The sequence below is a fragment of the Carassius auratus genome, chromosome 26, assembly GCF_003368295.1.
Source record: "Carassius auratus strain Wakin chromosome 26, ASM336829v1, whole genome shotgun sequence".
NCBI classification, from domain to species: Eukaryota; Metazoa; Chordata; class Actinopteri; order Cypriniformes; family Cyprinidae; genus Carassius; species Carassius auratus.
The window spans coordinates 3,106,743-3,123,265 of NC_039268.1; the positions used below are offsets into that span (position 1 = coordinate 3,106,743).

The 16,523-nt window shown below is 39.0% G+C and overlaps 1 protein-coding gene across 1 annotated transcript; it reads right to left on the reverse strand.

Annotated features, from left to right (window-relative positions):
- Nucleotides 1–1,178: 1,178 nt before the first annotated feature.
- On the reverse strand, nt 1,179–2,652 carry LOC113044758 (cerberus-like). The gene is made up of 2 exons (XM_026204932.1): nt 2,153–2,652; nt 1,179–1,684 (listed from the first exon to the last, which is right to left on the reverse strand). Exons 1-2 carry the CDS (start codon nt 2,633–2,635, stop codon nt 1,412–1,414), a joined length of 756 nt encoding a protein of 251 aa, XP_026060717.1. The 5' UTR covers nt 2,636–2,652; the 3' UTR covers nt 1,179–1,411.
- Nucleotides 2,653–16,523: the final 13,871 nt, after the last annotated feature.

A 16,523-nucleotide genomic window follows, 5' to 3' on the forward strand; every position in this document is an offset into this window, starting at 1 on the left:
TCGCGTTGTTATCATTTAACGAGCTTACCGACGGTGGTTTGATTTCCCAAAGCTCTGGTTCTTGGCACGAGTGAAACGTGAACCTAAATACGAAAAAAGCCCCTGCTTCGTTCAGCGTTGCACGGCAACAGCGCCCTCTAATGCGTTTTCGCTACTTATATAAAAAGTGCCACATCTGTTGCACGAGGAGTAAACAACTTTTGAATAAATTATTAATTTACTTAAGTTTACCTAATTATCCCCATATAGCAGACTGACGTAGACCAGAACTGCCAGTAAAATCCACAATACACACGAGGAGTAGATGGAGGGCGCTATTTCGCGCGTAATTTAAATTTCAGTAAGTTTCGACAGACTGCCAGGCGATTTAAAGCACCCCCTTGTTCTCCCTCCTGCGATTTTTCGTATAGGACGAGTTAACTCCACCTTTTTCCAGCCAGGTGGAATAAAATTAATTAGGGGGCATTTAAACAAAAACATACAGGCTTAGGTTATGGGTTTTCTTTCAGATGTTTTATTGATTTAGCACCTTTTACATTTAATACCGCTCCACTTTTATATTTGTTGCTTGTACAGTTTAACTGATTAGCCTATATTTTTTCTTCAAGAATTTAAGAACTAAATTCTCTGATAATGCCACCAGACTCAAATAGCCTACATCTCACAAAATACAACAAATATATGGTAACACTTTATTTTAAGGTCTCCTTGTCACACATATTACAAATTAGGCTATGCCATAATAACAATAAATTTGCCTATAGCCTGCATAATTACATGCAAGTAACCCTATGCCAAACCCTAATTTAACCCTAACCATTTAGTAAGTACATGTAGAGAATTACTATTACTTGATACCTAAATGTATAATTACACTGTAACAAGGACATCTTAAAATAAAGTGTAACCAAATATGCTTTTATCCGCAAGATTAATACTGTGTATAAAGAAGTCGAGTAAACCAGGCCACCTTTTACACTCGCTGCGATGTGTTTCAATGTACCTCAATTCAATTATTTTTTTATCAACACAACAGAATAAACTAAATTTTAAATAAATGCTGAAATCATATGCATGCAACAGCGACACTTATCGGTACAGCTATGAAATTACACGTAACCATAAAATTACTGATTCTTAAAAAAAAAAAAACTCGAGAGCAGCATTGTCATTTCGTTTAATACAAACGATACCGCTGAATATCAGACGGCAGTTTACAGAAAGATTTTCCCTGTATTCCCAGGGACTCGTGTTTAACACATTCTGAACCGAATCTCGGTCACTCTTCAGACACACGACACGGATCTTCCACATTTGTGTGGCTTTGTAATCCTATAAATAGTCTACACACACCATCGGTGCACTTAAATATTAGAACGTTTTAGAAAAAAAAAAAACTTTAAAATGTCTGTTATAAATGAAACATTTCCGTGTTCTTAACTTTGACCTCTTCACTGCTTGTTTCGCATTTGCACTCCTCAACGATCACAACGCGCCTCTCGCGCACCTCTGTCCCGCAGCGCAGGGGTACGAGCACAGAGCGCGATTTAGAGGGACTGCATCGAGTGCACGATCTTTGCTGTCCACGGGACTCTCCGCTGGACGGGACGAACATGGAGCTGCACTGACCGTAGCAGAGATTATTATGAACCGTCACCTTCTCACAGCCGTCCTCCGTTATGCGCTATAAGGAAGAAAAAGTCATTTAGAAAAATCTGGCTCAAGAACAACCAAGTAGCTATAGGCCTAAATGTAATAGCCTACCCGTTTAAATGAAAGCATGCTTTTCTTTTTTTTAGGCTACTGTTTTAATGCTTAAAAAAAAAATTCATGGAAATTTAATTTAAAGTGATCAAACAAATGCAATTCACGTAAATTAAATAGAGATAAATAGAGATTTTTGTTTATGTTTTTATATTGCATACCAAATAAGGCAACACTTAATTAATAATAGATCGTTTGTAATATATATATATATATATATATATATATATATATATATATATATATATATATATATATATACACAAACACACATATTAAATATATGAAATATTTAAATATGAAAAATATGCGTCCTTTTTAAAAGTAAAATACATAGACCTACATACATAGCCTACAATGAATGAATGCATGAATGAATGTAAGCTACCTGTGTGAAGGGCACTGCGGCACAGCTCTGTTTGCTCATGTGTTTAGGATCAATGCGTAACGCCACGGCCTCATTGCTTCGCTCGCTTTTGTGCATCACTTTATTCCACATCTCCATCCCCTGTTTCCTCCGGGCGTCTGCGCTGGTGCTGCTCGCGCTCACCGGAAGGAGCTGGGCCGCAGGTTTGTTATGGGACAGGACTGACGGGCCGGGACGTCCGAGAGCCAAGAACGCGGGGAACGCGCCTCTACCCGGTGAGTTTTTGGGCGACACGTGACTACCGGCTGCCCGTCGCAGAGAATGAGGGCTTAATTTGACAACCCTGACAGATCCCCGAAGAGGTTCGTCTGGTCCGTTCCCGGAAGATTCAAAATCTTTCGCGACGTGTCGGTGAAAGTCCCGCTGAAAAGCGCTGCGAGGGAAAAAAGCGCCAACCAAAGTGACCACTGACAACAGAATAAAAAAGCTCAATTGAAACGTCATTTTTGTTAATTATAGAATGTTACACAAAGAGTTCGAAATTCGATTTCTGTCGCTCAAGAAAAAAAACGCTGAAGAAAGTCGTTCGTTATCTCGCAATCTCGCGGTTCAAGATCCCGTATGTGGGCACCTTGCTGTCGTTGTGGACATGAAGCCAGAGCTGGCCATCATATATTCTCAACGGGTTCTTTGATGATTGGTCATCATTGCTTTATTATAGCTATTTATTATTTAAATAGCTATTGCACCTGTCTGAATAACGGCTGAGAGTGCAGGTGAGTTTTCGTAAGGTAGTGACAAGTGCACCTTTCATCTCTAGCTATTCCCCGTGGGAACGGAAAGGCTTTGCTGTTGTGTGATTTAAATTTTTTATTTTTTTTTATTTTATTTTTTTACATATCAGCAAATTTTTTATTTTAGTCTTCATTTTACAACTTTCAGTCTTATTTTTGTAGGCTAGTATATTTAGCCTATAGTCTATTATACGTTACAAAAATAGGAACTTGAACAAGATATGATTTTTATACTGAACAAGACCACTGATACTAATACAGTTACAAAATTTCACAATGAAAAACCATTATGCACAATAATCACTTACTTATGTGTTTATGGTTGAGTAAATTGTTTCTTTCTCACGGGTACCGAAGCTCTTTCTCACCTGAAGTTCAAACAGAAGTCAGATGTTGAGCTCAAGTGTTAAGTGTTTCTTCAGGTAGGCTACACTGTACATGACAAGTGGTCTGAATCATATTTACGACCTTTAATAAAAGAAGAAGAAGAAAAGAATCCCGTGGGAATGCAACTAAGGGACTTGTTAATTAAAGAAAAAGATTTACCAAACATGATATAGCTAAATCTTTCTCAAGAACTTCCATTTATTTGCAGCTTTGATTTAAGCCACATAATTCTTGTTAGAAATTAATCTTTCATCAAATATCTAACGGTATAAGGCATTGCAATGTTTAAAACAAAATGTTCCACTATAACTGAAAAACCCTAACAACACATCCATGTATGAAAGAAAGAAGAAATATCCCACACGTGTGTTTCAGAGGACTGAATTATGCTGACTTATCTTGATTAAATAATACCAGAGGGAAATACACTATTTGGAAAAACAGAACATTTTGGGCAGAACATTTTCTTACATTTACTTATATTTATTCAGTATTTTATAATGACTACAAAATTGTGCATGTTAGCGCATTCACTGTCCAGCAGATGGAGCCAGTGACTTTGTGTCTCACCAATCCCTGTGTAGGACGCATGATAACTTAAGGAACTCAAAAAGTTCATCATTTATCTCATTTTGTCTTTGCAAAAGCCAGTCCCTCCTGAGAGCAGCAGACATTCTCTGTTGGCCGAGAAATGATTGACGATGGCTTGAATCTCTCGCTTCATTCTCTGATATCTGACCACTAAGATCAAATAATTTACATAGCATAATGATACACATACACTCTAATGACTCACAAGCACGCGCACACACGCACACACACCCTGACTATAGCCATGCATTTATTATATATCTTTAAATCATCCGAGTTTGGCTTCTGAGAGCTGGACAAAAAAGAGAGATGCTCTCTTGTACTCGTGTCTGAATTTCTTTTAGGCTAGTAATTACATTTATTCTGATCACGCAACTCACTCAAACGAGTTTTGAAGCCATAAAGATACATTTCATTTTGACTGCAGTTACAGAAGAAGCCTCAAGGTGGAGCCAGTGACCTACAATAGAATAAATGTGTCAACCAATAGCAAACAGAACTAATGTCAGTCATTATTCAGAGGCAGTGGTCACTGTCTGTAAATGGCTTATCTGTGGCCATCTTTCTCCACTATTCCAGTGTAGATTCAAAACTAGCTATGTATTCTGACAAAATGTTTTTTTTTTGTTTTTGTTTTTGCAAGCAACATTCATTGTTTTGCTGTCTACAGTGTACCAGCTCAGGGTGTTGTTATCACATACAGACACTTATAAATTATTATTTAACACACATCCTTTATCAATCAGTATGGATTTTTCTCTTGGCTTACCACACTGTTTTCTTTGCCTGTGTTCTCTGTTCTTAACACATCAGGTATCCACAGAGTAAAACCCTTTTTATGTGTGTGTGACCCAGCAGGGCAACTGCTGCTGGTATTGTGTTGGAGAAATCAAAACACCGAAGAGGATTTAGAGAATTGAAGAGAAGAGATGCTGACCAGAAAACACACACGCACTCTTTAAAATGAAGGTTATGGCATTGACAGTTCCTTGAAAAACTTTTAATATCCATGCAACCTTTTTATTGCACTTGAAAGTTGAAAAATGATCTTCAGATAATTAAAATGTTCCTTACACTAAGAAATAACATTTTCTTGTTGGTTCTTTGAGGAAACAAAACAAAGGTTCTTCTATGGAATTGCTGCAAAAAAAAAACTCCACTGGAACCTTTATTTTTAAGACTGTAGACATTCCTAAAATGGGATGTTCTCAAAAACATGTTCAGGTCATCAAAGAAGGCATATAAAGAATAAATACATACACACTGGGCCTAGTGGTATAGGCATTTCAAAGTGAATATGCACAGCAAGAAAATAGGCTTCTGAGGTCAAATGTTCTGTATTAGAGTGTGTGGACAGCATGTGAAAGCTGTGCGTGTGTGTGTGTGTGTGTGTGTGTGTTTTTGCGGTCAGTTTGGCAATTCTAAGAACTTCACCAGAGAGATGAGAACAAGAACTGGGTGTTCTTAGGAATGGGTTTTTATGACAATATGTTAGGTGTTTGCAACTCTCCCCTGTTCTCTAGGCTGCAGTGCATTTATAAACTGACCACAAACCACACAGTGCACACTATGTTTGGGTATTTGTGTCTGTGCATGCGTGTGTATCAGATGAGGGGGGGAAATGAGGTGAGGTTTACAGACACACTTCTTGGAACTCACTGAATCTGGGACTCACGAAGACACTTAATTCAGACTCTTCTTTGATGATGACTGTCCAAATAATTTGCAAGAAGAGATCATCATTAGCGGAATTACTGTTTTCTTTTTTGTCAACAAAAAGATTCTCAAATATCTAGCCTCGTTTGTCAACCCAATACCCCACCATTTTTCTCAATCAAGATTCCACATTATCAGTAGCCTATATCTGCATCTAGAACACTTAACTGGCAGTTACCAGAGGAGAACAACTTATTTTGACCAGAACAGAATAAACACATGGCCTACTATTGAATGAGTCAAAGTGAGCGTTTTCAAATGAGTAAAAGCTTTTAGAGATGAGTAGATTAAGTACTAGAGACAACTTCTCAACCAGCATTTGTGGTCTGAAAATACTCTTATTGTGAATTAGATTAAATTTCACTAAGAGCTGTATTAAGAAATGTCGATCCACGAAGATATAGTCGATTTTTTTAATCTGAGGGGAATATAAAGACGAGCTGTTACTAAATGTCACCACACGGGTGCGCTGCTGAACCAAGATGATGCTTCAAGAGTTCATTCAAACGCTCTAAAGAAACGTCTTAAGTTAAAATTAGACTGAAAATCAAGTAACCTTTATACCATTGTACCTTTTAGAGTTTGAATTGAGAAAATAAACACGTTTAGAAAAAAAAAAACAATGAAGGCTATGGAAGAAATCCCGCCACACAATGAATCCCGCCAATTTCCCTCAGAACGCAGGAAACGACTTTTAAAATATATAAGACTGAATCATTACTATTAAACGTTTAATTCACAACATAGGGGTTGGGTATGCTATTTAAAAAAGCACAGGAGCGGCGGTAGCCTATATCTTTTCTTTTCTTCTTGTTAAAAACAAAAAATAGCCTCATGTGCCCCGTAAACGAAAATGAATGGGAAAATTACTAAATTACTACATTTGCTCACCACAGCGATGCATTGCTTTAGTCACACCAAACAGCTACATACCTGATGGGTTACATGGCATATCTGAGCAATGTGAGAATTACCCATAAGCCAGTGTGTGGTTTTGCTGTTATAGAAAACATTACTTTCATTAGTCAGGAAGGACCCTGAGTGAAGGTCTCTCAACTCCCCTTTGTTTCTACGGAAATTTTAGTTTTTTCCACCGCTGTCTTTAATCTGTGTGTGGTGTTGCTAGCCAAACTAGCCATTATAAAGCAAGCAGCAACTCACATAATCCTATACACAAACACTACATCATTGTTTCCACACAGTGATTTAAGAGTGGTTTTCGTGCAAGTAAACATCTTACCCGTATCTCTTTTTCTCACAGAAACACAGGCACTTCTTCTTTTCTATTATTGTACTGTTTACATGTGCGAGTACCAATGCGTGTAACTGTTTTCGGATAAATGGGTGTATCTAAGTGTTGGCATGTGGATGTGCGTGTGTCTATGTGGATGTGGCCGTGGGTGTGTCTGTGTATGCGGACTTTAGCATTACACTTTCTCTCCACTGTCATGTTTAACTGTCGTCCAGCCCCACCAGACTAGACAGCCTGCAAGGTTGTCTAGTCGAAACTACACCTGTTTGTCTGCAAACAACCTCGAACAACGCTGACTCTTTGTGTACCTGTCTGTCTATCTGTCAGTCAGCCAGCAATTAAAGCTTCAATTTCAGCCAAGTAGGCCGATTTGCTTTCACACACACTTTCCTGTCCCGTCTCCGTCTCTTTCTTATATCAATACGCAATTGAGTACAGTCTCATTTTTACAGTCTGTGTGCTTGACTGCTCTTATCAGCGCTGTAAAGTAAACAGACTGTAACTGTCTGTCGGATGGATTCAGACACAACAAGCCATTAGACGTCTGACTCTTTACACGCAGCAGTGGGGAATTCAGTGGTGGCATGTAGCCTGGTTTTCTATGGTTTGATGATGTGATTCAACAAAGAAAGTCTGTGTCACTTTGGGGTCTGGCATAACCACATCAATAAAAACCTATTTTTGATTTTGCAACAGTTTTACTTCTGTGAGACTGATAGCCCATAGAGTGCAACGTTAGGATTCCAGAAATAAAAATCATTCATTTTCGGAATTATTTGTACTTTTTTATCTTTATATTAAAGATAATTATAAATAAATAAATGAATGTATTGCAATAAACTTAAAGGCCTGGTTTCGCAGACAGGGCTTAGACTAATCCATGATTAGGCCATAGTTCAATTTGGACATTTAAGTATATATATTATAAATGTGCTTTAGAAAAAACATTACTGGTGTGCATCTTGAGACAAAACAAAAATGCAGTGATATATTTTAAGATCAGTCAGTGCAAGTCTATTTCAGTTGAAACAGTTCAGACATTCACCTTCTCTGTGAAATCCAAATCCAATTCAGATCGCTTGACTGAAAAACATGTTTTCTTTGCTTTTACACTGGTTTTGAAAATGGAGATTTTTTTTGTTGTTGTTGTTTTGGAGCACAGCCCACTTGAAAATGATTGTATGATTGAAACACTGATGATGATGATGATGATGATTATGTATTATGATTTAAAGAGAGCTCATTATATTTAATTGTCTGAGGTCTTGTACCCTGATGTAATCATAGTAGCTGTTGTAAAATTGTAATTGTATCATTTCTAGGAGACTGTATTTTAAAGAAATGGCATAGACGTGGGTGTAGGTGCGTGTTTTGGGAGCGAAGGGCATCTATATTTAAATGTTCCTTACAGATTCCGCTTTTCTGTCTCTGTTACAGTTCCACAGATGTGCTTCCTTCCTGAAAATAAAAGTGGTACTTCTCTCTCTCTCTCTCTCTCTCTTATAGACAATACAGGGAGGAGGAGGAATTGTGTAAAATTATCAGTAAGGCGGTTTTGAGTGGTTTGAGGTGGAGTGTCACTCACCCACTCAGCATGCCTGACCCTTGACCTCTCCTACATATTCCCAGACAAAAATCACAGAAAACCGACCGAGAACTCTGGAATCTCAAGCTGTTCGGGTTGTGGATTTTGAAAAAAGACAATATAACATCAATGCAAAGACAGACAATCAGTTTACATTTTACAAACTACGATGTACAGGTCATAAATAATTCTGTCCAGCATTATAAACATAGTGCTCATCTGCTTTATGAACCAGACTTCTGAACACACCACCAAATATCCTTGTTAAGGCAAAAAGGAAAATCATTTTATAGGCGTAACGAGACAAAGAGGAAAGTAAACAGTCTAAGTTTTGATTTAATGTTAACTTTGCAAGGACTCCTGTCATTGGTTAGAGCGACCTTAGTACTTAGTAAAGAAAGTTTAGTATTAAATTAACTGTATTGTCTGTTTTTTACATATCATCATTTATTACTCATACTAATACTTCACTTTATACAGGTTGGCTGCCATGTAATTCATAATGACGCTCACAAGGTTTCATTGTCGAGCAAATTGCTTTCTGTTCATCCCCTAGTGTTTACGGACAGCCTACTGTCAACACTCAAAACAGAAAACAAAGAGAGAGTAGGCGTATGCACACAGTGCGCATAGTCATAGAAACATATCACATACAGTAACAGTCAAAATTTGGACACCCTGTCCGAATATTTTTTTCCATAATAAAAGAATGCATTAAATTGCTTAAAGTGTTATGAATGATTACTATGTCAAATAAATGCAGGTTTTAACTTTCTATTAAATCAAATAATCTGTATAAATTTGTAAAAAGAAAAGAAAATTTAAAAAAGACTGGAGTATTGATGCTGAAAATTCAGCAATAAATGACATTTTATATTTAATAGTAGTAACATTTATAATAGTATAATATATAATAGTAGAACTAATTATATACAATATTACTGTTTTTAATTCTTTTTTTTTTTTTACTTATTTCAGTTTTTTGTGTAAAGAAAAAACTTCACAACTCTGAGATAGACTATTCGTGCTTTGCAGTTTTCACTTTCTAAAATGTTTCAAAAAAATAATAAGTAGGTGTGTCCAACTGTTTGACTGGTAGTGTGCATAAATATGAAACAAGCAACCTGGAAGCAAGCCAGCATGCCCACGTATTACCGTACATGACACACGGCCGTAAGATTAAATCAATGTGTGTGTGTGCAAGAGAGCGAAACAGACAGCAGAAAACAACCCTTTCCTAGACATGAGGTCATAAGAGTTCTAAAAAAAAGCTGGCAAGGGCAACAAATTGAAAACTAACCCCTCCCCCATGTTGATTCATATGTGTGTGTGTGTGTGTGTGCGCTGCAGGTTTTTCAGATTTACACCTGTGGTACACTTTCACCCTCCGGGCACCGTAACATGCGCAAACATCGTAAAGAACCATAAACCCACTCCAGTGTGTGCACATACAACCAGCTCATATATTTGAGAATTGAAACATATTCATTAGATATCACAGTAATTAGAGAATAGAGAATAGTGGAAGAAGAGAGTTACAAAAAAAGAAAACGAAATGCCCTTTCCTTTCAGTATTTATGGACTTCCTATTAAAACAGGATATGGGGCAGGAATATCACCATACATAGCAATATATAGTTAGAACAGTTAGTTAGAATAGCAAAAGTATGATTAAAAACACAATAAGGCTATGAATGTGGACTAGTGAGTTTCCCCCGAAAAATTCCTTTAGCCACCTGCTAGGAATTGACTTTTTTAATGCAAGTTAAAGATTTAAAGGGCGGGTGAAATGCTCGTTTTCACTCAATATCCTGTTAATCTTGAGTACCTATAGAGTAGTACTGCATCCTTCATAACTCCAAAAAGTCTTTAGTTTTATTATATTCATAAGAGAAAGATAGTCTGTACTGATTTTTCCCGGAAAAACACGACCGGCTGGAGGCGTGACGTGTGGGCGGAGCTAAAGAATCATGAGCGCCAGTAGGCTTTTGCGTTGAGCGCGTCTGGAAGCTGTGACACTGTGAGGACAAAACCAACCAAAACAAACCATGGCTAACAGTCAGATTCAGCGTATATTTATGATCCAGAATCAGATCCAGAGGCTGAAATTTAACAAGAGCAGCCTCAGCAACAACGTCTCTATGTGGTATGTACTGAAACTGTATATATTTGCTTAGCGGTTTTGGAAAATGACTAAGTTCCACTTTGTCGTCTTTTTTTTTTAAGCTGTACATGTAGAAAGTGCAGTTTGATGACAACATCACATGTTGTTTACTTGATGTGCTTACACGCCGATAGCTAAGTTAACAACACAGAGATATTTGAAGCAGTTTTACTCACCGCCTGCGGTTCCAACACACGATCGTGACCCTTTTTCGTTGGGACTGCATTATCCTTAAGAAATAAACTATGTACAAATCCGGCGTCAAACTGGGCCTTGTTTGTTAAACAAGCATCTTCGAAATGCAGGGAACAAATAAAAACACTTGCACAACTCCGTTGATGCTCTGTAAAAATAAACTCCATCCACTGGTCCCTTAATGCTGTTTCTCTTTTGGTAATCTGTGCAGGGTTGTCTTGCCCTGGCAACCAAAAACACACTTCTTTTGTGACATTCCGCGACGCTCTCGCTCTGATCAGTGAATGTCTGTTGTGCTCTCAGTGCTGTGCTATACGGGAGCGCGCGCTCTTCCGGCAGGTGTCCTTAGGACACATATAAGGAAATTCCACTCCATCTAACGTCACACAGAGCCATACTCGAAAAAAACTTTCCGAAACTTGTGACAAACCGGAAGGAGTATTTTTGGAACAGAAATACTCCTTCAAACGTACAACTTAATTTTTGAAACTTTGTCCATGTTTAGCATGGGAATCCAACTCTTTAACAGTGTAAAAAACTCAGTATGCATGAAATAGCATTTCACCCCCCCTTTAAGAAAACTCAGCAGGGGTTATTACTGATGCATCTTATGTTGTAGAATAACACATGAATGGAACTAGACATGCTAAAAAATGAACTCAGTTTTGGCCAGTGATAACAGCAGATATCCCTGCAGTGCTCTATAGGTTTAAGTTTACATCACCGTCTTTAAACATGATTTTCCACTTGCTGTTGGTAGTTGAACTAACAGTTAATCGAACTGTATTGTAGCTGAAACAACAGAGCACTAGCAACAAGCTACTGGGTTTAATGGGAATGCGTGAACTCACTAAAAAATGTGCCTTAAATACAACGCAAGTGATTCTTTGAGACATTAAACATAGAAAGTGTTTTATGTGACATTATGAGTATTCATCAGCAAGTGCATGATGAGTCATCAATATTTTTGGTTTTCTGTTCCAGGAAAACTACAGTGTCAGTTAAAATATAATTGTGGCTACACATATGGGTGCACCAGTATACAGATGGCCTGAAAGCATAATAAACTGAGTGAATGAATTAAAAGTCAAAAATTCCCAGTTGATTTCTAGGGTTGATGATTTCTGCTGTGATTGGCAGGATTAAATAAACATGCCGTGTGTCATGAGCCACTCTTATCTGAGAGTGTCGTCAAGGATGAAGGATGCGGGCAGCTTGATGCATCACACCGATCGTGCTTGATAATGCTGGATCATTTCTACAGAAATAAAATGTTAATGAGTTTAGTAACTTCAGCCAGTTAAAACTGGATTGTGCGTTCCATGTTTGTAAACACTAGCTGAGACTGAGGTAATGGAATTCGGTTGTGGCTTGTGTGAACAAGTATTCAAATCACAGAACATGTTTTGAGCGTTTGCCTTTATTATGTTTATTTTCATTTAGTTGCTGCTGCTGGTGCTGACAGAGACAATCCTGTGACAGAAAAGATCTATGGCCAAAATCTTTTTACATCTATAATATGATATTAGAGAAGTGTAATGTTTTTTTTTCATTATATATATATAGATAGTCACAGGCCGGGCTAGAACTCGGGTCCCTGGTGTGGTGGGTGAGATATCTGCCACTAGGCCACAGAGGCTGAGGTGTTGGACCCAATTGAAATACTCAAGGCAGTACTCCAAGCAATATTGGTGTATTAAAAAAAAAAAAAAAAAAAAAGGACTTTGCAAGCCAAAGAAAATCCAACAAAAGTTCTTCTCAGACAGAGGAATTAATAACAAGAGAGATAATGGGAAAACAAAACCACAAGGGAAAATAAAAACTCCACAAGGGAATAAAACAAAACTAGAGCATGTGAACAGTCAAATAACTAGGAACACCTTACTTGAGGTAGCATGGGAAGACTTGGAAGGACTAGTAAATACAGAGCTGGTATCATGCAGCCTGAACTCAAAAACAAAGTGTCAAACAAGGGAAAGACTCAGCTAAAATACTCTAACAGAAACAAGGCACAGGTGACCTGGATAACGCTAACAAGAGTTAAGAGGTCAAATGCTGACAGGACCCCCTCCTCTAGGAACGGCTCCTGACGTTCCTTCCAGAACACCCGGGCCTCCGGGTGTGAAACTCCCGGATCAAACTTGGGTCAAGGATGTCTTTGGCTGGAACCCAGGAGCGCTCCTCTGGCCCGTAGCCCTCCCAGTCCACCAGATATTGTAATGAGTTCTGGACCCTCCAGGAGTCCAGTATCCGGCGCACTGTGTAGGCTGGCTGGCCGTTGATGATCCTGGGAGGTGGAGGGGGCCTGTGCGGGGGAGCAAACGGAGAAGACAAGACAGGTTTTAGTAAAGAGACATGAAATGTGGGGTTAATTCTAAGGGAACGAGGGAGAAATAAACGATAAGAAACAGGGTTAACTTTCCTTGCTATGCGAAAAGGGCCGATGTATTTCTGGGAGAGTTTCTTGGATTCGACCCGGAGGGGCAGGTGCTTCGTAGATAGCCAAACTCTCTGACCAGCTCGAAAGTTGGGGGCTGTCCGACAGCGACAATTAGCCTGAACCTGGTATCTCTGGGAAGTCCGAAGGAGGGTACGTCTGGCCTTCCTCCATGTAAGCCGACAGCGTTGGACAAAGCGTTGGGCCGAGGGAACACCAACTTGCGCCTCTTCCTCTGGGAATAATGGAGGGGTATATCCAAACTGACATTCAAAGGGGGATAGTCCAGTGGCCGAGGACTGGAGGGTGTTACGGGCATATTCAGCCCAAATAATATAGCTGGCCCAAGATGTGGGATTGTTAGCCGCCATACACCGTAGGGTGGTCTCCAGGTCCTGATTAATACATTCAGTCTGGCCATTAGACTCCGGATGGAACCCAGACGATAGGCTGGCCGTTGCCCCAATAAGCCTGCAGAAGGCTCCCCAGAACCGGGACAAGAACTGGGGACCTCGGTCAGAGACAATGTCCAGGGGAATACCAAATATGCGGAAGACATGGTTCATGAGGAGCTCCGCAGTCTCCTTGGCTGAAGGCAGCTTGGGCAGGGGAATGAACCGGGCCGCTTTGGAGAACCGGTCTACAACCACCAGGATGACTGTATTGCCCTTGGATGGCGGAAGCCCGGTAACAAAGTCCAGAGAGAGATGGGACCATGGCCTGCGGGGAATAGGTAAGGAGGTGGAAATAAAAAACTCTACGAGGGGAGAAAACAAAACTAGAGCATGTGAACAATTAAATAACTAGGAACACCTTACTTGAGGTAGCATGGGAAGACTTGGAAGGACTAGTAAATACAGAGCTGGTATCATGCAGCCTGAACTCAAAAACCAAGTGTCAAACAAGGGAAAGACTCAGCTAAAGGCGGGCGTACACGGTGCGAATTCGGATGGTCGGAAGATCGTATGTCCACGCACACGGCACGAGTGAGTTTATCTGAAAATCGCACGGACGAGATGATATACAACACGATTTTACAACCTGCGAATTCCAGAAGCAATCGCACGAAGTTGATAGACGTTAGATATTTTTCAGCAATAGGAAAGCGGTGTGTGTGTTCTTGTATGGTTTATAAATCTCTGAAATAGGTATTAAAGTGTAAACATGGTTTGAGAGGACAATTACTGTGCCCTCGTAAACCAAATGGCTTTAAAAAATACTATACGGTGTTTAATAGAAATTTTAAACATGCATTTTCCGTGAGGATAGAGGTAGTGTATGGGGATATACAGTATAGAATACCGTTACGTTTATGGAGAGTCCCTGTAAAATACATATGCGTGTGTGAGAGAGAGAGCGAGAGAGAACTAAAAAGGCATTGGAATACGTTGCTAGAAACATCATACAGCGCTCGCTGTTCCTGACAGACTTTAGTGAATTTATCCTCCTGGTCAATAGTCCACATTCGCCGTGGCGCTGCCGTCTTCGTCTTTCTTCTTCTGTGGTTTTCCTAGTCAGTGATTGGTTAACTTCAGATAAATCAACAAATCGGCTCGTTCAACCGCACAAATGGCACGAATTCAAACCGATAGCTCACAAACTTTTTAGACATGTTTAAAAATGATCGGGAGGTCGGGAAGTGCTCGTAAGCCACTCTGCTCGGCTCGTAATTCATCGCAAATGATACGAGCCGCGACCATACGAGAATACGCGATTTCCACACGATTGAAAATAATCGCATGCGAACTCGTACGACAGCAAAAATCGCACCGTGTACGCCCGCCTTAAAATACTCTAACAGAAACAAGGCACAGGTGACCTGGATAACGCTAACAAGAGTAGACAAAGAAGAACAAAGACAGAAGGGAACACAGGGGACCTCTAGAGGCACGGAGACAAACTACAGGAGGTCAAATGCTGACATATATATATATATATATATATATATATATATATATATATATATATGTTTTTTATTTCCTAACAAATGTCTGCTTAAAGTGCTTCAACAAAAGATTTTCAAGAAAATGTGTATTTTTGTGTATTTTTCATTTATTTAATTTTATTTAATATAAAATATAAAGTAAATATTTTCAACACCATTGCATGTTTATTTTGAGATCTTACCTACCCTATAAAAATAAATTAAAATTATGAATACATTTTTTAATAACATTGTGTTTTAGTGAAAACATCAAAAAATCCTTAAAGCAACCAATTAATTAAAGAAGATAGCTACTAAGACCTGCTTTCATTTATTGTATTAGGGAATACAACACAGTAAGGTAAAAAAAAAAATGCAAAGAAAAAAATAGGAAAATACTTGCAAGGACATCTTTAGTTAATGGACATTTCAAGGGGAAATAGGAAAAATAAAAATAAGGAAAATTATTTTTAGAGCGAAATATAAATGAAAGTTTTCCAAGTAGCACAGTGTGCAAATGTCTATACACAGCACTCTTTCCACTTCTGAACAAGATACTGAGAAACACTGGAAGATATTTCCTAGTCATCCAGCTGCGAGGCTCTTGGAGGGGGACGTGGGCCGCCCTGAGCCCCAGAGGCCCCTCACTGCAGCTGGGTGACCACAGGGTCAGTGTCCCCCTGTCCCATGTGTCCAGAGAGGTGTGCTGATGTGAACTGACAGCATCCTCCTCATGCACACACACACACACACACATGCTTTACACATGCCCACGGACGTCCCTGGAGCAGCATCACATGACCTCGCCTCAGCGGCCCGAGGACAAAATGACACCCCACCTCGGCATCCAAAAGAACAGTGCTTATTAACACAAAACGTGTAGAATTTTCCACTGAGGATACTGTTAAAGTAAATACATTTGTAGAATTTATCATCTTAAATTAATCAAATTTTATTCCCTGACTGAGTTAAAAAAAGTGGAGACCACAAACTTTTCAGCGTTTCAAATTTTGTAAACCCTTTTCACTGACTGTGATGACACATTTCCACATTATAAATATGGCAGTTTATATTTTCATTTCGAAAAATATGCATTTAAAACACTATGATTTGTGTTTTATTACCTTGAACGTGTCAAATTACAGAAAACTAGTTCAAGCTGCTCTGTGGCATTTCAAAACAATGATTGAGGGAGGGCTTTCTCTCTTCCGACCAGCTTAATCGCTCGATTTGTTTTCCGCTTTTGGAAAAATCGGTGAAACGCTACCGTAATTTTTTCGTTTGCAGTTGCAGGGCAAAAATTATATTTGCTGTAGTTTCCATTCATCACTAGTTTCACAAACTATG

Bases quoted from the DNA above. Each gene is read 5' to 3' on its own strand.
- LOC113044758 (XM_026204932.1), bottom strand. From the start codon at position 2,635: ATGACGTTTCAATTGAGCTTTTTTATTCTGTTGTCAGTGGTCACTTTG. The intron at 1,685-2,152 runs GTAGCTTACATT...TCTTCCTTATAG, and splicing joins CCGCAGTGCCCTTCACACAG to CGCATAACGGAGGACGGCTG.